The sequence below is a fragment of the Lygodium microphyllum genome, chromosome 16, assembly GCF_053477565.2.
Source record: "Lygodium microphyllum isolate KBCC chromosome 16, Lygodium_microphyllum_v1.1.10, whole genome shotgun sequence".
Classification (NCBI taxonomy): domain Eukaryota; kingdom Viridiplantae; phylum Streptophyta; class Polypodiopsida; order Schizaeales; family Lygodiaceae; genus Lygodium; species Lygodium microphyllum.
Genome location: NC_141150.1, coordinates 107335156 through 107359914, shown reverse-complemented (window position 1 = coordinate 107359914; position 24759 = coordinate 107335156). Strand labels below are relative to the sequence as shown.

General features: G+C 44.4%; 1 protein-coding gene across 4 annotated transcripts in view; it reads right to left on the bottom strand.

Moving 5' to 3' along the window:
- Window positions 1-24342, bottom strand: part of LOC148023210 (putative pentatricopeptide repeat-containing protein At3g01580) — a 28771-nt gene extending 4429 nt beyond the window's left edge. The window contains exons 1-2 of one of the 4 annotated variants that reach the window (XM_087696204.1): window positions 19625-24342; window positions 17407-19499 (exon numbers count right to left, since the gene is read on the bottom strand). In XM_087696204.1, the coding sequence (XP_087552330.1) occupies window positions 21012-23984 (2973 nt within the window). In that variant the 5' untranslated portion in view covers window positions 23985-24342 and the 3' untranslated portion in view covers window positions 17407-19499; window positions 19625-21011. Of the gene's footprint in view, window positions 1-17406 lie in introns of those variants that run through there. The other 3 variants (XM_087696206.1, XM_087696205.1, XM_087696203.1) reach the window with 3 other exon arrangements.
- Window positions 24343-24759: the final 417 nt, after the last annotated feature.

Below are 24759 nucleotides of genomic sequence, written 5' to 3'. Positions count from 1 at the left end.
GTCAAAGGCCTTTTCCAAGTCTATTTGCACCAGATCAACCTCTTGTTGTGTGTGTCGTGCATAGTCTATGGCAATCTATGCATTGAGGATATTATAAAGAATATTTCTGTCCTTAATAAACCAATATTGGTGAGAATGAACAAGATAAGGCAAGTGTTTATGGAGGTGGTTTGCCAACACTTTCGCGAAGATCTTATACATAGAGCCCATCAATGAAATGGGTCTCCACTGGGTAAGTTTGGACGGGAGGAAACCTTTTGGGAATCAACTTGATCAGCCCTTCTTTCCATGATAAAGGCATGTTGCACGATGCCCAAATTTGTTGGCACATGGCAACCAAAGGTTTTTCCAAAAGGGATGCACAGGTGCCATCCTAGCCAAGGCTTTCATCATTTGGTAGATGCAATTAGACATCCATAACTTCACCCTCACGGATATCAGCTTCTAGGAAATCTTGCATGTCATGGGAAACCTGATTTCTGACCAAAGCATAAAAGGGTGCAAAAGCTTGCGCAACTTGTGAAGAAGAACAAAAGGTTTGCGAAGTATTCTTGACACATACTTACAATTGATCTAGGATCTGTGACCATTTGACCTTTTGCATCTAGCAATCTCACCACATTTTCCCGCACTGAGGATGCATGCAAGGCCTGAAAGAATTGAGAGTCTGGCAAGAACTATCTTGAAGACTGTCAATCAAATTCCTTAGCTTAGCTTGTTGGTAAGGCCGTAGTTGAAAGCCTTGAATAAGTTTTCCCAATCCAGCTACCAATGAGGTCAAAAAATCATTATGCGGTAGGCCAAGCAACAACAAATGGACCAAGGCCAACATGTCTTCCATAGCATGCAAACATTGCTTACTAAGCGAAGCATGATAGATGCCATATTGTCTTGACACCTTCTGGACATTTGGAATCAATCCATCAAAGGAGTTCAATCCTTGTAGTGGAAAATCACATGGATACCTTTCGAGCGGCTAGGTCATGTAGCCCTTGAAAACTGTGACTTAAAAAGGAAGAGTTGAATCTCAAGGGCAGCCTACCTAAGAGACCGGCAAAAGCAACCACCGGCTGCCTAATCATGTCAAGTTGCAAAGGAAAATGGTTGGATAATACATAAGTGCTGCAAGACTCGCATCTCTGAAATTTCTCGTAAAAAGGAGTCTTCATGCATGGCATAAATGCAGTCTAATAGAGACCACGTAGCCACATATTGAGGTGAGTGAAAGGTAAATCCTAAAGCCGATGGAGAAAGCCAACACCAAAGATCATGTTTCAGGACATCCATAAGAAAGGCTTGCCACACCCTACTTTCTGGGTTATCCATCAAAGAGTGTTTTGAAGTGGACTAGGACAAGTCAACACACATGTTAAAATAGCCCATAAGCAACTTGGTCTTCCCAATCTCAAAGAACCCCGAAGACGGCTTCACAAGGCCTGACGATGCAATGAGTCATTGGGTGCATAAAGGCCAACCAGCCATAAGACCTACCCTTCAAACACAATCTCGATCACCAAGAAGCATTCATGAACATCATTCTTAACACACACTAGCTGGAATTTCTCGTGAACAACCATGAGAACACCCGAATAGTGTTTAGCCTTGCAACCAGCATATAAAAGACAGAATCCATGACAACCCGATCATCATGGCTTTTGTGCTCAATAGCACACAAGCATCCTAGCAGTTATTATGAAAAATACGCCACATGTCATGTTGCTTATGGTGGGAACAAATCCCACGGACATTCCAAGTGGCAATCCGCATTCGTAAAATCTAGGAGTTCACAGGCGAGGTTGCTCATGCCTTGCTTGCACCTTTTCAACTAAATTCTCCAAAATTTCTTTATCCAAAAAATCTGCCAAAACTACAAAAGCATCATGTCCTGTGTGAGGAGGTTTCGCAGGGGATTGCTTCCATTTGTCACAGGCAAATGAGGATATTGACGATCCCTTGAGATGATCACCTTGCCTCTATGATTAAAAGCAAGATGTGTCGGAGGGTCCACGGGGTGCTCTCAAGGGCGCTCAACCTATGATCGTTGCCGCACGGCCTGCTTTGAACTAGAGGGGTCCATGATAGTTGAACATGGCAGCTCAAAAGATCTATCCTTTCTACACACATATGTACAAAAGGCATCTTGAATGCCTAACGATGAATCCATCTACTACTAAATTTCAACCTTCTTACCCTTTCTACGTTGGACATCAACCCATCTCAAATCATGTGAGTTTGAAGAAAGCACGGGTTGCTTTTGCTAGACCACATCCTTCTACGGAGGCCATTCCCCAGCAAGCAGTGTCTCCATCATCATTTTAGTATCCCCATTACGAGAAACAGTAGCATCCTTTTTGTCCGAACACTTGGCCATGAAATGACCAAGCTTGCCACGAGTGAAACAATGACATGTAAAGGTGTCAGGGCATAGTTAATGAAGGGGGAGCACAAGTACTCTGGTAGTGTGTGCAACAAAGGAGGCATATTCAGCAGTAGTAGAGAGTGTGTGTAGAGAGTGGAGACTCGAAATGGGTGTGTACCAGTGTGGTACACACAAAGAATAAAAGAATGTATTTACACTTAGGGTACGGTACACTTACACCCACAAGGGTATGTTCACATGTGCAAGTAAATATATACACGCAAGTAGCGAAAGGGACTTTACACCCAACAACCTTCCACTTAGAGGTCCTAAGCAAACCTTTCACCAACTCCCACTAGCCGAATGCGATGCTCATATTGAGCCTTTGCAAGACTTTTAGTGAGAGCATCTGTAGGGTTATCTTGTGTTTTGATCTTAGACAGTGTGACTAGACCATCATCCAGAACCTGTCTCATAAAGTGATACCGCACATCAATATGTTTGGTACGTACATGAAACATGGCATTCTTAGCCAGGCGTACAATACTTTGGCTATCACATCCAAGTACATGTGTTTTGGTGGGTAGCCCAAAATCCTTGACCAAGCAATCAAGTCAAACAGCTTCTTTCGAAGCTTCAATGGCTGAAATATATTCAGTCTCAATGGTAGAAAGTGCTACTATTTTTTGTAATCTAGAGCACCAAGATATGGCCCCACCAATTAAGATAAAGATGTGCCCGCTAGTAGACTTACAAGTATCCAAGTCACCTGCCATGTTTGCATCACAATAAACGTGCAGCTCTAACGTACCCTTTCCATAGCAAATACATTTTCTTTGTGTGCTTTTAAGGTACCCGAAGATACATTTCACTGCCTCCCAATGCACTTTGCCAGGATTTTACATAAACCCGCTCACAAATCCCACTGCATGAGCAATGTTAGGTCTAGTAGCAACCATAGCATACATGAGTGACCCACAAGCTGAAGCATAAGGAACATCCTTCATAGAGCTACTTGCCTTATCAGCTTTTGGGCAATCTGCTTTTGCTAAGCTTAAGATATGGTGGTAAAGGAACACCAAGTGACTTAGCATTTGCCATAGAAAAATGATCAAGTACTTTGCTGATGTACTTTTCTTGTAAGAGAAATAAGAGTTGCTGCTCTCTATCTCTTGTCACACTCATGCCCAAAATGTGTTCAACTGCACCCATGTCCTTCATGGAAAAGGCTGAATTTAACTGTCTTTTTAGTACATTAACCTAGCTTTTATGCTTACCAGGAATAAGCATATCATCCACATAAAGCACAAGTATTATAAGGCTTCCATCATCAGCCTTCTTTATATATAAGCATTGATCTCCATTGCTTCTTCTAAAACCATGTGAGAACAAGACATCAAATTTTTTATACCACTGTCTAGAAGCTTGTTTTAAGCTTCTCTTAAGCCTATACACCAAGTGCTCCTATTCTGGCATTATAAAGCCCTCTAGCTATTTCATGTACAGCTCTTCTTCTAAATCACCATGTAGGACATCCATCTGATCAAGTTTAAGATCCATAGATGCTACAACACCATACAATACCCGAAGAGTGGTCATTTTGACAACATGTGAAAAGACTTATTGAAAGTCAATCCCCTCTTTCTGTGTATAAACCTTAGCCACAAGCTTGGCTTTGTATTTGGGTTTACCATCCACACACTTGACTTTATAGACCCATTTATTAGGAATAGCTTTCCTATCTTTGGGCAATGAAACCAAATCCCAAGTATCATTCTCATACAAAGATTTTATTTCTTCGTGCATAGCTAGCTCCCACTTTTTCTTTAACTCACATGATAATGCCTCTTTATATGTGAGAGGCTCACCCTTATCTGTGAGTAAAATGTAGTCCAAAGAGGGATCAAACCTCTGTATAGGTCTTTTGACATGTGTAGACCTTCTCACCCAATAATTTGTGTTATCAGGCAATGGATCCACATCCAAAGGAATGTCAATGACCTCATTATTTGGCTGCTGAATTGCATTTTCAGGTCGCTGTAATACCTTTTCAAGCTGTTGTGATTCATTTTCAGCATACTAATTTTGTTGTCCGAACTGATTTTCAGCATTCCTTTGCTGCCCATTGTCATTTGGCTCAATAATGATATGTTGATTATCAAAATCAGCATCAAATGGAGGTAAATTTCAAGTGGCTGATGGCAATCCGAGTGGCTGATCATGCGGAAATTTTACTTTCTTTTTGTCTAAATCACTAGATATGGAAGTTTTCAATAGCTTTGACTCGTTAAATACCACATCTCGACTGCGTAGTATCTTTTTCATGCTTGGAACACAAACTCTATAACCCATTTCACCTTCATCTCCATAACCCATGAAGATGCCTTGGTGAGATTTCATGTCAAGTTTGGTTCAGCTATCAACAAGTACATGTACATAGCATTCGCAAGACCCTTAAGTGGTCATATGAAGCAAGTTTGCCAAACCAAACCTCTTCAAGGATGCCACTTTCAAGTGCACGATGTGGAGATCCGTTGCAAATATACATCACGGTTTTAAATGCCTCCCCCCAAAATGATTGCGAGAGATTAGCTGTGGACAGCATGCACTGAATCTTCTCACATAAAGTGTGATTCATTCGCTCAACCGCACCATTAGATGACGGATTATAAGGAGCTGTACGCTCCCGTTTGATCCCATTGTCATCACTAAACTTATTGAATTCTTTAGATACAGACTCTTCCCCATTGTTTGTTCTTCTGCATTTTAATTTTAAACCCTTTTGAGTACTAACAAACGCATAAAACCTTTTAAAAGCGTCCAATGCGTCGCTCTTTTGCTTAAGCAAGTAAACCCATAACTTTCTAGAATGGTCATTAATAAAAGATACAAAATAACGGAAACCGCTATACTATGAGTTTTTATTGGCATGGTACATACATCAAAATGGACTAAATCCAAAATACATGCCTTCGTAGAGACTCCATGCGAGTATGAACTCTTTGCATGTTTTTCCAAAACACAATCATCACAAAAGTCAGACTTTGAGTTTTTCACATCAACACTTCCAAGTGAAGAAAGTGCTTGTAAACCCTTTCGGCTCATATGTCTAAGATGCTTGTGCCATAACTCCATCAGTGACTGCAAATCTACAATTGCAACAAACTTTCTAGGAAGTACCTTGCAGTTAAGATAATATAGAGTTCCCTTTTTAACGCCTCTAGTGACTAGCATGGATCCTTTTTATATCTTCCACATTCCACCACAAAAGGAAGTGAAGTAACCCCTGTTGTCTAACTACCCAATAGAAAGCAAGCTCTTCTTAATGCTAAGTACTTACATGACATCATGAAGAATCAATTCTTGACCATTTTCAAGAGTCAAGTGTATGGTGCCCATTCCTTCAATATCATATGCATGGTTATTCCCTAGGTAAACTTTCCCAAGGTTACTTGCTGCATAAGAAGAAAAACACTCCAAAGATGGAGTTACATGAAATGAAGCACCACTGTCAATAATCCACGATTGTGACAAACCATTATGAGCAGACAACAAGGCATCTATTACATCCCTTTTAGTGATATACATATCTTTCACTATCATAGCATGTGGATCTGAAGATGCAACCAGCAAATCAACATCTTTATTTTCTTCTATCTCCTCAATAACAATATTAGACACTACATTTGCCTTCTCTGTTTCTTTAGGGGTAGAGTTGCCATCCTTCTCATTCTTTTTGCCTTTTGCATTAGCCTTCTTCTTGTGTTCTTGCTCCTTTTTATAGTATCTACAATCGGGCTTTCTATACCCTTTGCGTCTACACTGATAGCAAGTGACATCTTGCTGTTTTTCCTTGCTTTTGTTGCGATTTTTTTTCTTATTTGCAGCATTTGACCTCTTTTCAGATCTTCCTTTCACATTGTAAACTGATCACTATTCTCCCCACTTGCCTTGCATCTAGTCTCCTCATTGAGAATAGAACCACATACACTATCAAATGCTAAATTGGGGTTGTTGCTCAATGACACAACCAATGCTTCCCATGAATCTGGCAAAGTCATGAGCTAGAAGATAGCCTTCAACATAAGATCAAAAGCTGGCAAGCTTGCATCATGTAACTAACTCAAAGTATCATTGAATGCATTTAAATACTCTGAGGCGATCTTAGACTCATAACTTTCGCATGAGATGTACCTGATTGACAGGAGTCGTACTCTCATATGTAGCCTTGAGTTTCTCCCAAACTACATAAGCAGTAGTGAGTCCCTTGATATCAACCAAGATATCATCTATGATTGCCATTTTGATGTAAGTAATGGCTTTCTTATTCATTTTAGCCCAATCCTAGGCTGACAAAGCAACATGCTTATGTTCTGCCAAAGCATCATCACAATCCTTCAGAAAAAGTATACCCTACATACAATTTATCCAAAGATCAAAGCCATTGCCATCAAATTTACAAATCTCAAAAAGATTCTTTGTGTCAAATGTAGATGCACTCCTAGCCATCTTCAGCGATAAAAAACTGCAATAAAATGCTGAATACTTTCAGCCAATAGCAAGGTTGCTGAATATAACAGCAGGTATGCAAACTTGCACTTCCAAAAGTGCCCAAGAAGCAGATATTTTGCTGCAATTTCTGTCCCAAGGGCTGATTACAGCATATACATGAACCAAATCTGATTCATATGCACAAAGGACAGCTCCCACTTCAATAATACATCACCATAACACCCAAATGCAATAACCTAAGTGCTGTATGTACCGCTGTTTCACTGCATAATGAGCATTCAGCAATACATGTACCAAGAGAAGCTGCCCTTTTACAACATTTAATACATCCCAAGTCCAAATTGGCTCAAAATGCATCACCGATGCAAAAAGCCCCAAAATTTGCAATAAATCTGCCCCAATTGTATTAATACATCATCTCGAGTGTCAAATACGGGCAAATGTTGCAGAAATTTCACAAATTCTGCAAAACACCCAAATTTCGGGGTCAAATGTGCACAAATCTCAGTGAAATTGGCTCAACTAAGCAAAATTTCACTTGTATAGGAAAAGCCCCAAATTTTCCAAAGCAAATGCGCACAATGTCTGCAATTTCTGGGTCAGATATCACTGTTTCACATGAACAGCATCAAGTTTGGGAAAAGCCCCAAAGCACAAATCTGCAAGCTGTACTTGGACGCGCGAACCCCCGTCAATCAGCAGGGGGCCTGCTTGCTGGAAATAAAATAATGAATAGAAAAAAATGACTAAAGCTGACTGAATTGTGTGAAAAATGCTGTTGCAGTTCTAGCAACAATCCCCCGTGGCCTCCCGTGACCTGCGCCTGGTCTCCGCTGTAGTCACACAGGTCAAACGTTGATGCCGCCTGGTCAAAAAACTAACCGCCGACTACCTGATTGTGATCTACTCTGTCACAGCTGACCTGCGCCTCGTGCCAGCTGCCGTCTGCCCTGAACATGACCTGTGCCTGCTGCCACTGGTCAAACTTACCACCGATTGGTCTCAACTGCCTGTCACTTGCACATAGAAGTGACGACTTGCATGTCTCCTGACGCCCGTGCACAAAGACTGACCCATATAGCCCTTGAAAGGGACACACTCTTGCCACAGCTCTGATACCAGTTTGAAGGGCGAGCAGAAGTACTCAGGTAATGTGCGCGGCAAAGGAGGTGTATTCAGCAATAGAGAGTGTGCAAAGAGAGTGGAGACTCGAAATGGGTGGGTACCAATGTGGTACACACAAAGAATAAAAAAATGTATTTATACTTAGGGTACGGTACACTTACATGTTGGGTTTTCACTTCCGCCTCACTTACGTCTACGCTCACATAGGAGTGTCGGTGATCAGTAGGACACAGGGGCACTTTTTACTCTCAGTACGAGAGGTTTTTTCCCCCTAGACTTATCGTCTTATTTTGTATGTGCTTATGTCACACACTTATTGGCACTTATCATGTTCGGGTGTGAATATCCCCTACAACCCTAAGGTTTAAGGGTTGTACCTTGTACTTTCAGATTACACTCTTTTAGTCTATTGCATTGGGTGTCATGCTTCACTCTCCATACTCTCTACTGCACTCTAAGCTGAGCTTCAATCCTCTCTCAATCTCACATTTGGTATCAAAGCTGAGGCTCTAAACAATTCACATCCGCTCAACCTCCAAGAGTTCCCGCTCAATTCAACTCTGCCACTGAGGAGTCCTGGTTTCTGCCCCCTATCCAAGAAGTCAGCTTGAGCCCGTCAAAAGCAGACGTCCTACCCCTGACCAGCAACCTGAGCGTTGCGCCTGAACCTTGCGCCTCCCTTGTACCCGCCAACGACTTCGCCTGCGCCAGCTGCCCGCTAGCTTGTCTAGGAGCACCGCCTGTCGTTTGCAACTCCTGCCCTGCGCCGCCTAGTCCCTGCGTCTTCAGCCCAACTCCTATGCATCCTATCTCCTTCTTCCGTCCGCCTACCCAATGCCACATAAGTCGCCTAAACCTGTGAACTGCCCCCACCACTCCTTAGTAGCGCCCGACCATGCCAGCTGCATACGAGGCCATTGGCGCCTATCTTTGCATCGGCTACCTCCAGCTCGAAATTTCAGATGTTTTTTTTTTAACCTTTTTACTCTAGATTCATCTATGGAAGAGGGGCCTTTTGACCAACAAGTACAGGAGTCTGGATACGTATATGGGACACAATTGATGCAAATTTCTAGGAAAATTTATCATAAAATTTTGGGGCTTTTGAGTTTTATGGAAACATTGGCACCTATACTACAGTCTCAGTCAAAGATGGACTATTTTGGTCCATTTTGGGGTAAGAAATTTTGGGGTTTTTGCTCATACAGTGTTGCTGAACACTGAATGCACCTTGGACTACGTGCATTACAGAAAGTTTTGATAGAGTGTACCTTAGTGTACTGCACTCTGAGCTGAGCTTCAATCCTCTCTCAATCTCACATTACACCCACAAGGGTGCGTCCACATGTGCAAGTAAATATATACACGGGAGTAGCAAAAGGGCCTTTACACCTAATAGTCAAGCTTAAACCATACTAGATGTATGCCAATGCAATTAAGGTATAGAAAATTGGGCTCTTTCCTAGAGGTGTCCCATAGCATGCATAAACGATTCCTTTTGCCTTCCCTCGTACTAGAAGGCACTAGACCATACCAATCACCACCATTGCATTCCCTTAACAAGGGCCAATAAACCACAGGGCAACTCGACATTCTTGTTTGAGCAAATTTTGAAAATCTACCATAGGTCTCCATGGTCCCACATGCACCAACTGTCTATCAAAAAAGAGGGGCAACCTACCTAAAAGATCATCTATGTTAGTGGAAAATGTGAGCATGACCTCATAGAGACCCCTGGGGCCCACAAAAACCTCATCAACACAATCACACCTAAGAATGAAAGCCACCACCGTTGGATCCAAGGATTACCAAGATCCTACCTGTGAAGAAAACTATGACACCACGTTCATAAAATGCAAAGAAAGATTAAAACACTTTTTGCATATCAACATGTGCATCCACAATGTCCTGCTCATCATAGTTTGGAAGATTACTATGATTGTGTTGAACATATTCTCTGAACAAAGAGTTAGCAAACTCTAGAAGATGTTTCCAATCCAGCTCTGGGGATTTATTGGAAGCATTGGCAGCCTGCACATAGAACGCGGCAAGGATTCCAAAGGTACCAAGCTATCAACAGCCATCATAGGAGCATCCTCATTATGCTTACTGCCTTTCACTGCAGATTGTGCATAAGAGCTTGGAGACACTTCCTCAGCCATCTCCTCCATGCACAATAGCATCTCATCCTTGTCCCCTAAATCGAGCCCCAAAGCATCAACTACTTGGTCTATAAAAGCCATATTGAGCTTAGACATGCTGAGTCTATGACAATTCGCTTTTGTCTGGACTACAAATCTAGCGGCAAGTTGGCATAGAATATGTTGTAGGTTGTCCCTTACTACTCACACAGACTTGCTATAATTCCTGCAAGGCAGGCACACAATATGACAGGTTCCCACGCCCAGACATATGCAAGAAGGTTGGCATCTAGGTCCTCTCTCCTACTCTCTCTCTATCTCGTGTAGACAAGTAGGGTTCTCTCTCTGTCTCTCTTTCACCACCTTTGAAGTTGCATGACCCCTACGCGCTACAGGGGCAAGTCAAAAGACACACAAGCTGATGGATCAAATACAAGTGATGCTAAAAGACAAGAGAGCTGGCAAGATCACGCTAGAGGATAGTCGGCGCACAGGTTAGGTCGTCAACTCAAGTCATCGAGTCAAGTCATTAGGTAGTCTCCATCTTCACGCACAGGTCAGGTCATCGGGTTCAACTACTCTCTCTCTCTCTCTCTCTCTCTCTCTCTCTCTCTCTCTCTCTCTCTCTCTCTCTCTCTCTCTCTCTCTCTCCATGCACACTGCAAGAGCCAGACGACAGGCGTGTTGGACAGCAAGCTAGCGGCACTGCAAACCCCCAATCCACCTAATCACAAGGAAGAAGGCGCAGAGGCCAGATAGACAATGCCATATTCAAGCATACAAACAACATTGCTTCTCTCTCTCTCTCTCTCTTTTTTTTTCGTAAAAGGTAATTGTATTAATTACGAAAAAAAGGTACAAGATTACATGATTACATGATTACAAGAGACACGAGGGCCCTAGGCCAACGTGTGGGAAATCCCCATACTAATGCACTAAAAAGGTTACACCAATCGTGGCAACGACCCAGAGGCAATTGCCATATGCCAGGGATGCAAATCCTCCCGAGGGAGCAAGTCGGAGTGCCGAATGAGATCTAGCTGCCAATGCAAGAGCCCTTTAAGCCTGGCAATATGTCTCGGTACATTAGAGGCCGAATCAAAGAGAAAAGCATTGCGCGTGGTCCAAATGTGCCAGCATCCCCAGTATCTGAAAAAGTGAAATAAGATCTTCATATGTAACTGTGGCGGTGTGGGGTACTTTGGGCGCACAAAAACCCAATCGAAAGGAGTTAGTGAGGACCCCACCACTGCGCGCCAGATTTGCGACAAGAGTGACCAGATATTCTTGGCGAGCGGGCAAGAAAGAAAACGATGTCGGGCCGATTCCGCAGTAGTGGTACAGAAGAAACAATTGCCATTCGAGATTCGACGCTTGGAAAGGGCCGAGGCAAGAGGAAGACCACCAATCATTACCTGCCAAAGAAAGACCTTGCATTTGAAAGGTGCCTTATTCAGCCAGCCCTCCATCAGCATTGCCTGCCACCATGACAGCGATTTCCGCAGTCCCCAAACAGTATTAGCTTTCACACCCAGCCATTGGTGATCTTGAATGAGAAGATGATACACCTAATTAGTAGAGGCCTTTTCCAGACTCAACCGGCCTGCAAGGTCCCAGTCCTGCCAAGGACGATCCACAGCCAGGGCAGGAAAGGGTTGCCTACCCTGAAGCTCCAACAAAAGCTTTCCCCATAAACCACGGTATCCGCGCGGGATCCTGAAAAGTCTCCTAGCAGTCCGAAACGATGCGAGGACATTGCGAGTGGCAAGGGTAGCATCCGCAATCGAAGTCACACCTAAACGGGCCATGCGGTTAAATCTCGGTCTGAGCTGATGTTTGTCTTCCCATGAAAGTAATCTCGATACTGCCAACAATTCCAGCTGAAAGGAGTTAGTCTGCAAGCGGTCCCCTACTGGATGCCAACAGGCCTTTTGGAGCACCACTTTCCAAGAGCCAACCAAGTGCAGTAACAAAGAGGAAGAGGGACTGGAAAATCGAGAGTCAGCATTAAGGACATGCCACCAGGAGGCCCGAAGCCGTGTGTTACCATGGCGTAGCCCGCTGTCCTCAATAAAATAACGGGCTATGATGGTCCACGGGTGATGATCCACACACATGGCACGAAAAAGAGACCAACGAAGAGCCAGCATATGAGTTTCTGCATCCAAAATAGCGCCACCACCCATGCGTTTAGGGGTACATGTATGTGACCATGAAATCCACGAAATGCCTGCCTGCAGTGAATCCTTCTTTCATAGCATGAAACGAATGGGATGAGTGAGAGCCTTCAAAGTAGTAGGCGTCCACGGCAGCAATGGCAGGAAATACGTTAGCATTGGTAGCATAATTGTCTGAGCCACTTTGAGGCGGACATGGAATGGCCACGCTTGCAACTTCCAATATATAAACTTCGCCGCCAGTTTTTGTGAAATCCACTCCAGTAGGTCCTTTGGCCGTACATCCACCCCCAACGGGTATCCAAGATGCCTGACAATGGAGCCACGGGAAACCACCTGGCCCTGCCAGCCTAATGACTGTAAATCAGGCTCCGTGCAACTGAGAATGGCTGACTTAAAGGCATTGATGCGAAGACCAGAGGCCTGACCAAAGAGCGTCCAAACATCTAATGCCTTTCGAATGTTGTCCCTGTCCGCCCGCAAAATCATAAAGGTGTCATCAGCCAAAGATTGGCTAATGAAGTGCTGCCCCAAAGGAAGAGACAATCCTGCCAGCTGAGCAGAAGCCGCCATTGAGGATAACATTGAAAAGACCGGGTGAGTCGCCAGGGCAAAGAAGAGAGGACTCAAAGGGCAACCCTGTCTGACCGAGCGTGCAAGGACAAATGGCTCTGTAACCCCACCATTGAGTATAACTCTTGAAGAAGCCGCAGCACTAATGGTGTAGATCAATCGAGACATCCGAGTACCAAAGCCCATAGCAGACATAAGATCTGCAATGAAAGACCAATCCACATAGTCAAACGCCTTTTCCAAGTCCAATTGAATCAATACCACTTCCTGACTGGAGTGTTGCGCATAGTCAATAGCCATTTGCACATTTAAGATATTATGCAGAATGTTGCGGCCCTTAATGAAACCATATTGGAGAGGATGCACAATAGCTGGAAGGTGCTTGTGAAGCCGATTCGCCAGCACTTTAGAGAAGATTTTATACATCGAGCCCATCAAAGAAATTGGTCTCCAGTGTTGCAGCTTTGACGGCAAAGGGACCTTGGGAATCAGTTTGATAAGGCCTTCTTTCCATGAGGAAGGCATGACCCCTGTTTCCCAAACCTACTGAAACATGACTGCCAATGGCTTCACCAACTGCGTGGCCGAGTTCTCAAAGAATTCATTAGTGAGACCATCCCAACCAGGACTTTTATCCTTAGGCAGGTGCAACAAAACATCCATAACCTCCTCCTCGCAAATATCCGCCTCCAAAGTGGCTTGCATATCAAGTGGAACCTGCTGGCGGACCAGATGATAGAAGACCGAGCGGGCATGCGTAACCTGGCTAGAAGGCGAGGGAGAAGAACCAAGAAGTTCCATAAAATAATTTCTGCACATATTGACAATGGTCTGCGAATCAGTGACCATGCGACCTTCCGAATCCTGGAGTCTAGTCATATTTTCGCGAGCCGGAGAAGCATGCAAGGCGCGAAAGAACTTATGAGACTGGCAAGCACTATCTTGCAATGTGTCAGTCAAGTTATGCAGCTTGGCCTGCTGATAAGATTTCAACTGAAATACTTGAATAAGATGGGCCAAACGCCTCTCCAGTGACAGCAGAAAATCATCATCTGGGGAATCCACGAGCAAGGAACGGACCAAAGCCAGTAAGTCCTCTGCTGCATGTCGACGTCGGCGACAAAGAGAGGCGTGATGAATCCCATACTGCCGAGCAACCCGCTGCACATTAGAGAGCAGCCGTGCAAATGCAGCCAAGTCGTCAGAGGCGAAGTCCAATAAGAACCTCTCAATCAATCGCTGCATATAGCCCTGAAAAATTGGATGCTTCAAATAAGAGGAGTTGAAACGTAAAGGGAGCCTATCCAACAACTGCATAAAAGGTGCAATAGATTGTGCCCGCATCTCAAGCTGGAGGGGGAAATGGTCCGACAACGCATATTGCTGCAAGACCTTCATTTCCAGCATCTCAAGAAGAAAATCATTCCCCTGCATGATATGCATTCGGTCCAACCGCGACCAAGTAGTTGCATATTGTGCGGAATGAAAAGTAAACCCTGAAAAAGAAGGGTGAAGCCACGACCAAAGATCTTGCTTAAGTATGCGCAAAGCAAAGGAATTCCACACCCGGCTTTCCGGCGTATCCATTACCGAATGCCCTGAAGTGGACTGAGAAGAGTCAACACACATATTGAAATCTCCCATCAAAAACCCCCTTCGGCCAAGTGACATGAAGCCCTGCAAAGTCGACCAAAGATCCCGTCGGGATGCGGGATCATTCGGAGCATAGAGGCCCAGCAACCATAAAATCTCTCCTTCAAATAAGACTTCGATTACCAGAAAGCGGCCCTGCACATCATTTTTAACAAGAACAGGCTGGTATTTCTCATGGACAATCATCAGCACGCCCGAATAGTGCGTAGCATGTGTCCCTGCATAAAACAGACAGAATCCATGACAATCCACAACTTTTCCTGCTTCACCGTGACTTTTGTGCTCAACTGCACACAATACATCCCACTGGTTCTCATGCAAGACAGTCCACATGGCATGTTGCTTATGGCGAGAGCAAATGCCTCGCACATTCCACGTGGCTATCTTCATATATCTTCAAAAAAAGGAAGTCAGGAACGAGGCGCCTATTGCCTCGATTTCACCTTTTCCGCGAGAGCATCTAGGAAACCCTTATCTAGAAAATCAACCAATACTGCAAATGAATTCTGGCGACCTGCTTTAGAGGTAGAAGGAAAATCCACTGCCTTGGGAGTGGGGCAGGGATAACGCCGATCCCAGGGTGTAATCACATTACCTTTTGTATCAAACGCCAGCTTAGCAGGTGGGCCCTTGGGGCCGTCTGTATAGACTTTCCTTGTAGACTGATTACGGGGGGGCAGACAGGGCCATAGTACGCGCAACCGGCTGTGAAGTGAACATTTCTTTCCTGCGCATATACGTGCGCACGGAATCCTGTGAAGCATTAGGCCCAGGATCCGCCAGGCCTGCATCCAACTTTTTACCTTTTTTTTGACGTGCCTCAATCCAATCAGTGCTACAAGAATCCAAACCCAGGACCTGTTGTTTGCCTTTATCCACGACATTAGGTGGCTGAAGGGCCTCCTGTGTCGGGGCATCAAGCACCATGTCATCCTTAGGCAGCACAACCTGTGCATCCTCGGAAGACGGTTGCCTTTCAGGGCATTCGGCCATAAAATGCCCCAATTTACCACATGAAAAGCAGTGGCATGCAAAGTTGCCCCATTTCAAGCGAAAATGCAAAGGAGGCATGCCAGAACAATTGAGGCGAAGCCACGCAGGCCTTTTCCTGGCCGTGTCCCATAACATGCATAAACGGTTTCGATTCATAGCCCTGAGGCTTGGGGGAACCAACACTGTTCCCACAACTGCCATCGCATCCTTCAACAATGGCCAATAGACCGCCGGACAATTTTCCACTTCCACCCATACCGGGCATTCTCGTTGAAGCAGGCACTGGAAGTCGCCCATAGGGCGCCATGATACAACATGGACCAAGCGGCGATCAAAGAATAATGGCAACTTGGACAGGAGCTCAGCTCGATGTGTTTCCGATTTCAACAGCACCTCATAAAAGCCGCGAGGTCCAAGGAAGATCTCCTCAACACACTCCCCTTGCAATAAATGGTACATCCACTGGCGAATATGTGAAAGCACTGGGATCCTGCCAGTGAAGAAAAGTATAACTGCACGGTCATAAAACACCGAGAAGGACTGCAAGACTGATTTCGGGTCCACCATGGCTTCCAGCACATCATCAGTTCCCGCGTCAGAAAAAGTTTCATTATTATGCTGGACATAATCGCCAAGCAGAGTATTGGCAAAGTCCAGCAAATGCTCCCAGTCAATCTCCTGCGAATCCACAGGATCAGAGGCAACCTGCGCATAGGAACGTTCCTGAGGACCCATTGGCTCATCAGAAGTATGCTTGGAGCGTTTGCCCGCAGGCGGCAGTTCAGAACCCGGAGGCATCTCCTCCGTGCACGGCACCATATCCTCCGGCTCCTCTGTATCGGAATCAGGGCCAAGGGCTGCCACCGTCCGGTCTAGAAAATCCATATCCAGGCCAGCCATACTGCTCTCTTCTCTCTCTCTCTCTCTCTCTCTCTCTCTCTCTCTCTCTCTCTCTCTCTCTCTCTCTCTCTCTCTCTCTCTCTCTCTCTCTCTCTCTCTCTCTCTCTCTCTCTCTCTCTCTCTCTCTCGGTGTCTGTGGAAAGGCAAGGCTGCACTGTCTCCGTGTGCAGGTCGCAGAACCCAGAGGCGCAGGCTCAGGCACGAACAGAGGATACTGCCTCTCGCTGAGAGGAAGAAAAGATCAGTGCGCCCTGCGAGACGCTGCCACAAACGATGTGTTACCTGGGGCGACCACCACGGCGGTTGACTGGCGAGGGCAACGTCTGACAGGCGAGGGTGGCGTCCGACAGGCGAGGGCGGACAGGTCTGGCAGGCGATGGCGGCTGTCAGGCGATGGCGTCTGACAGGCGACAGGGCAGGCAGTCGTCAGGGGCGGGCGAGAGGACAGGCGACAGAGCAGACAGTCGTCTGACAGGACAGGGCAGGCAGTTGTCAGAGGCTGGCGAGAGGACAGGCGACAGGGGCAGGCAGTCGTCTGACAGGACAGGCGTCTGACAGGCGACAGGCGTCTGACGACGAACAGGACCGACGCGCAGGTCTGATGGCGAGCAGGTCAGATGGCAGATAGGACGGACGGGCACCGACGACGAGCAGGAGCCGCTGGTGTGACACTCGACAGCGAGCAGGAACGATGGCGGGCAGGGTCGACAGTCAGCCGGTCGACGGCAGGGCGGGGCACGCAGGCGGCGTCATCGCGACCCTCTCTCTCTCTCTCTCTCTCTCTCTCTCTCTCTCTCTCTCTCTCTCTCTCTCTCTCTCTTTTGCGGATTGAGATAGGCAAATGGGATGGTATGGAGATAGAAGACTGCATATGCCAAGGCCCAAATTTGTAACAAAGAACTAGAGATAGAGGAGCATCACATCTATCAATATACAGTATATTACGATATTTGAGACAGATACCATTCTTTCTTTCAAGAGGGTTTGTGGTTCTTCTTTGGAGGATTTACAAAGCATCCATGGCATATGTAATCCTTAGCTTCTAGGGCCGCATCTTGAGCTACTTCAAAAGTATCAAGCTTTGTCATCTTGACAACTCAATGTACCATTGGATATGACCCATGGGTAAACTTTCTTATCTCGATATTGAAAGGAACTTCATTAAGAGATGTAAATTTAAGAGAAATGGCCGCAAACATGTTGATATATGTTTCAACATTGTCTCCTTGACTTTACTTCAGCTATCCCATTCTTGTTGTATGTCAGTTTCAAAGGATGGATGCCGAAACTTCTTGTTGGATATCTTCTTTAATGATTCCAAGACTTGGGTTCCTTTTCCTCTTGAACAACTTTGAGCCACCAATTTAAAGTAGCATCCTTCTAATAAAAGACACGGCTTATTGAGAATCTCTCTTACCATAGAAAACATCAAACTTGATACTCTACTCTCCACGCTTGAAGTCTCTTTTAGCATTGTTTTCCTTTGCTAAAATCATCTTTCGAGATTCAACTACCATGGAAATAGCCAATTCTTTGACTTCTCCTTGCTCTTCTCCATGCAGAGATTTTTGGGAGAAGTTCTCAACTACCAAGAGCAGCAATTGGAGCAAGCGACAATTGTCCAAGGCCCCAAAGCAACACGCAACAGCTAGGAAAAGGGATAATCAGCTAGGCCACAGCCTTCCGGCTGTAGATCACAGCTCCAAGGGCTGTTCCAACAAGACAACAGTATAAATTAGACAATTCTCAGCAATGACAAACTGAATTTTCTCTCTCCTCAGCATTCTCTCATTCTTCAGACATCTCTCAAGTTCTCTCAACAAATCTTAGTCATTTCAGCCATTGGAGATGAAGTATTCACAGATTCACTGTTACAAACCCTGAGCTTGTGAGAGAGAGGAAATGTTCTTCTTGACGTCCTCTTCAATCTTTGTGAGACAACCCTTAACCAAATTCTGCTCTGTCTAGCTAAAAATCAAGCTCAAGGATGGAGAATATTCTCCCATCCAAAATGACATTAAAAACTCTTCTAAACACCACTTATACACATGTTACATAAATGTTCAGTATGTCATTATTGAGGCATATCACACTGGTCAAGGCCTGCTGCACCTGCATTTTTCTGGTCTACTTCCCATGGCTGCTCTGCACGCTAATGTGCTGCTGGTTTGTTGCCCTTAGGAGGTTGATACAGCTGTATTCTCCATCTTGGAGTACTACTTCTATAATCGGTGCTCTCACAGGTTGCCACATCATCATCTGGTCACTGATAAGCAGACTGCTCCTACTTTTTGGGATCTATCTTGTCATTTTCCCTGAACTTCAGGCCATTGTAAGCTTGGTATTGCCTCAGGCTATCAATAGTAATTTTTAGCAGTTCAGGTTTGAAGGTTATTTTTGGCATTTTAGGGGTACATAACATCCCTCAGTTCAACAGTTCAATGAGTTTCCAGAACTCACTCGAAAATCAGAACTTGGGATCCATTTTACATTTCTTTCTCTTCTCTCTTCTAACCTCCAAGTACTTCTGTTTGAATGTGCATGATGAGAGCAGCAACCAGCCTTTTCATCCACAGGTGTGATCATACTTTAGCGCTTTCATTTAAGCAAGCCACTACACCATATTTAAGAATAACTTCCCTTCATTTTTCCATCGCGGCATTTTCATGAAATTCAAATACATAACACCTTCTAGGAAAACAGATGAATGAAGAAGAGACTCACCTGATTACACAAGTGGGATTTTCTTCATACCATCTTGTAGACTCAAGAATGCTCCTTCCTTGCATGCTACTTGACATCTCTGAACATTGTTTATGTTTGTTTCTGTTTTGGTGCTTGATGTGCCTCCCCTAGTAGAATTGGACCAATATGGTGTCTCTCCTAGTAGACTAAAGAACGCTCCTTCCTCAGGTGCTACTTCACATCTCTGAACATTGTTTCTGTTTTGGTGCTTCATGTGCCTCTCCTAGTAGAATTAGACCAATATGGTGTCTTTCTCCACATCAATCAAAATAATTCTCTTAAACCCCACATGCCATATCATGCTGAAAATGCCCTCCTTCCCTGCAATAAAGAAAACAATGTTCATCCTCTTTTGGTTGGGACTAAAATTTATGGTTATAATGCCAAGGTGGTTGTGTACTTAAAACTTTTGCATATTCATTTGACTTTTCTCTACAAATAAATACCTTCTAACTCCTGGCTTCATGACATGACAGTGCTTGCTTCATGACATGACAGTGTTCTTCCCTGTCTTTTGACAGATTAAGGCCACCTTCTTGACAGCCACAACCAAGGCATCATTCAACAACTTTGGATCTTTGGTGAAGACCTTTCTCTTCAAATGCCCTGAGCCTGCTGACTTGCTTGTCTGGAGTGAAGGCCCTTCTCTTCATAACTTGCCCTGAGCCTAACACTTTTCTGGAGTAAAGACCTTTCTCTTCAACTTGCCTGACAGTACCAACTTCCTTCTCCCATAATTGTCATTTTGGCTGTGGAGCAGTACAAAGGCAGCAGGATCATATCTGTTACTCAACCTTATAACCTCTTTACCAAGTCAGCCAATGTGTTGCAAAATCTACTCAAGAATATCCACCAACTACTCTGAACTACTACCAAAAAGGATTTGACAGCCTTGATCGTCATCAGTATTGGGACCAGATTTCTCTCTCCAAAGCAAATACTAGGATGTTCTTGTAAAACATTCACTTGTTCCAGCTCAGCCAGTTCAGTTGCTTTGAAAGCTGGCCATTTCACGATCTACATCAGACACTGCTTCTCCAATCAGATTCCAGGGTATTCGTTAACATGTTCAGGATCCATCAGAAGGCTGTGCACCTCACAGGGAAGTATTCTCTCATCCTCATGCAAGAGTTTTTATTCTGACAGAGCCATCTTCAGTACTCCAGTCTCAAAAACCTGCCACCAAGCAGTCAGGCAGTAACACTGCACTTAAGACATCGATTTTACTTCCTTGATGTAGAATGCTTGCTCAGTGATTTCTTTTACTTAGCTGCAGCTAAAACTCAGAAGATTTCCCCCAGAAGAGAAGTTAGAAACTTCAGAGAGTAGTGAATGAATCAGCAGATGCAGGAATCGCATTGGGGTTGCTTGGTCTCTATTTCCTGTTCCCCACACTTTGACCGAGACAGCTAATGATTTTTAAATACATGCATTCCTGCCCCTGCATGACAGTGTATCAAGTGGAAACACAAAGCTCGCCATAAATCTTATCACCACCTTGTAAGATTCCCATGAAATTGGCAACCTCAATGAGGCATCTGTTGCTGTGGTGTATCCATCCACATTAATGGTCCAACTGTCAATTTGAGGATCTGATAGTGAAGATGGCTATGCATGCCTTTGATAGATGCATTCAGTACAACAGGTCAGAATGAGGAGCACTAGATAAATAGGTTGGCAATATGTCTGCTGAGTTTGGTGGGTGCAACCTTGCAATTTGCATGCATTCCTTGAATTGTCCACTGGTTACTGCTACTGTATCATGCATCCTTGTCAAAGTCAGTATGAGTGGCTGCATCATCACCGATTTGTGAATTTGCTTCATTCTGGTCATCAGACAGACCTTAACACAAGGTCCACAACAGGTATATATCCTGCCACTTCCATATGTAAACTGATTTTCTCTACCATGTCTAAGATTTCCTTGTCTTGTTTGCTATTGACCACAAACTCATGGATCTCCTTGTTCACTTCAATTACAGCAACTGCAAGCTTCTTCATTGCACCTGCATTTTTTCTCATCTCTTCTATTGTCTTTACATCACCCCACCTTGCAGTGCTCGCATAAATGTTTGCCATCACAATATAAGGTGCACTCCATTCTGGACTCAATTGTATAAGCCGCTCAAAGCATTTCCTCCCTAGTTCTGTTTCTTCACAAGTCTTACAAGCACAAAGCAAACACATCCACATTTCTTCCGATGGAGAACCTGCCATGCTTTCAACAAACTTCACTGCCTCAATCAAATTCCCTGATCGTGCAAAAATGTCAATCATTAAGGTTATGTGATCAGTTGTCGGCACAATCCCATGCTCTTTTGACATCCTTCTGAATATTTCCTGGCCATCAAGCACAAGGCTGGCACGGCTGCATGCACTAAGAAGGCATGTAAATGTGATAGCATCTGGATTGACACCATTTTCTTGCATGTCCCTGAAATATTGAAGCATCATACCATCATTATGATTCATGCCACAACCTTGTATCATGGCACTCCATGACACAACGTTTTGAGCTGGCAACTTCTCCAAGACTTTCCAAGCTTCTATAAGCAACCCATGCTTGGCATACAAATCAACTAAAGTGCTTCCAACAAAAATATCTTTTTCGAATCCCTTTTCAACAAGCTCCTTGTGTAATTCTTGACCCACTTGTAAGGCTCCAATGTTGCCACAAGCTTTCAAGACACATGCAAAAACCTCAACATCAGGCACAATACCCTCTAGCTGCATCTGCTCAAAGCATTTCAATGCCTCCTCATCTGGTCCATGTGCTATATATCCTACAATAAGAGATGTCCATGAGACAACACTTCGTAAAGGCAGATTCTCAAGAACTTCACGTGCCTCCTTAAGTGAACCACATTTAGAATACATGTCCACTAAAGAACTGCCAACAAGAACATCAGTTTCAAGTCCCTTTCGTTTAACTTCAACATGTATTTCTTGGCCCTTGTGTAAAGCTCCCATTGTACCACAAGCTTTCAAGACACAAACAAATGTAGCATTGTTTGGAAAGACAGCTTGCAGTTGCATATGATCATAGCAATCCAATACTTGCTGGCAGAATCCATGATCTAAGTGTCCCACAATTAAGGCATTCCAAGAAATGACATCGTGGTGGATTTGTTTGTCAAATACTTCCTGTGCCTCCACAAAGCAGGCACACTTGGAATACATATCAACCAAACAATTATTGATAACAAGCTCATTTTCAAAACCCCTGTATACTAACTCCATATGAATTATCCTGCCTTTTGCTACATCTCGAATGTTCCCCCAGGCTTTCAAGGCATTGATGAGTGTTACAGCATCCTGTGAAATTCCCTCTAATTGCATTTGTTCAAAGCACATTAAAACTTCCTGAGTACATCCAGTCTCAGCATAACCTCCGATGAGAGAATTCCATGACACAACATCTCGAGGTGGTAATCTTTCCAATACTTGCCTTGCCTCTATGAGCAAGCCACAATTGACGTACATGACAATCAAAGCATTGCCGACCACAAGCTGTTTGTCGCATCCCTTTTCTACAGTCTTTCTATGTACTTCAAATCCATCCTCTACTGCTTCCTTGCTTTTGTAAGATTTCAAAGCAGAAGCAAACATAGCAGCATCTACAAGAACACCTTCCACTTCCATTTGGTCAAAACATCTAAGCACTTCTTGCCAAGGTCCATGTTCTGCATATCCTGCAACTAGGGCTGTCCATGACACAACATCGCGAACTGGCAGCTTAACAAACACATTTTGTGCTTCTGCAAACAGGCCACATTTAGCATAAATGTCCACCAAAGTGTTGCCAATAAACAGGTCACCATCGAGTCCACTTTGTAGAATCTCTGTGTGCAGTTCTCCCACCTTATCAGCAGCTTCTGGACTTTTAAAAGCTTTAAATATGCAAACAAATGTAGCAGCATCCGCACAGATGCCTTCTGACTTCATTTGCCTAAAACAAGCTAGAGCTTTTGCAGGAGGTCCAAACTCTGCATAGCCTGCTATCAGAGCATTCCATGATACAACATTCCGGGCTGGCAGTGCATCAAGAACCATCCCTGCCTCTAAAAGCATGCCACATTTCACATACATGTCGACCAAGACGCTACCAACATAAGGATCCTTCTCCAACCCCTTTTGAGCCGTCTCAACATGTATGTCTTGCCCTGTTTCCAACTTCTTCAGCTTAGCACAAGCTTGTAGAAGGCCCACAAGTAGGTGAGTGTCAGGAAATACACCAACCTCTTGCATTATTGGATACAGATTCAGAGCATGAAGATACTGCCCACATTGAATACAACCAGATATGACAGAGCTCCATGAATATGAATTTCTGTATCTTAGCTTGTTGAAGACATTCTGAGCATCGAATGTGCTTCCACACTCCAAAAGCACCGGCACAATGAAGTTCCCGACTGCTGCAAGAGCATCCAAGCCATTACTACAAATGTGTACATGAGCATCCTTAACATAGAACAGATCCTTTCTCTCCTTGCACTTATGCAATACAGAAACAAGCTGGTAAAGTGAAGGGAGGTCACCATTGATCTCTCCCAGTGCATCAATGGAATTTTCTAGAGTTATTTCTACCTGTGCAGGTTGCACTGTGCACATAAAACCGGTTGTGCTGAAGTGAAGGCACCGTGGTCGATCTGCGAACTCATGACATCCAAACATGATCCTCCTAAGGCATTTCTTTTGCCGAATTCGGTCAGGCCAGCTGTTTGTCAGCAGGCATGGGTTTGTGGCAGCAAGCTTAAGGCCTTGTGATGCTAAAGCAAGCCAGGATGGTACGACTGTGCATAGCATCCTGATAAGCCAGGTTGATTTGAACACTCATGGGATCTGAGCTTTGCATGTTGATAAACAGCAGCATTGCCTAGAGCATTTACAAATTCTGTGCGTTGCGTTTTGATAAACCGCCATTGCTTGGGGAAAATCCATTCGGAGGAGGGAGACCGTTCACAGGGCGGGCATCGTCGTCCGCTTGGCACTGCAATCCTCTTCTTCTGTCTTCGTGTTTTCATGTCTGATCGATAGCAAAAATTCGAGCGTTCGTGTTCCAAACACACTGGTCGTAATGATGACGACTAGGGGGCCGCAAGACGCAGTGCTTGCTTCAGCCCCTAAGCCTTGCAAATCACAACATCGCGAAAACAAAGTGCATTGGCTTTCTTAAGTTACGCAGACAGATACTTAACAGCTGTTCTAAACTTGTTGGGGTGGATTGGTGGATTTCAAGCTCTGCCTGAGTAGGGCAAAAATTCAAGCCCCTAGGCCACGCAAATCGCAACATCACGAAAACAAAGTGCATCGGTTTTCTTAAGTCGTCACACGCATAGATGCCTTAACAGTTGTTCTAAACGTGGCTGGGGTGGACTAGTGGATTTCAAGCTCTACCTGTGTAGGGCAAAATTCAAGCCCCTAGGCCACGCAAATCACAACATCATGGAAACAAAGTGCATTGGTTTTCTTAAGTCACGCACACACAGATGCCTTAACAATTGTTCTAAACGTTGCTGGGGTGGACTGGTGGATTTCAAGCTCTTCCTATATAACAAAAATTCGGACGTTCGTATTCCAA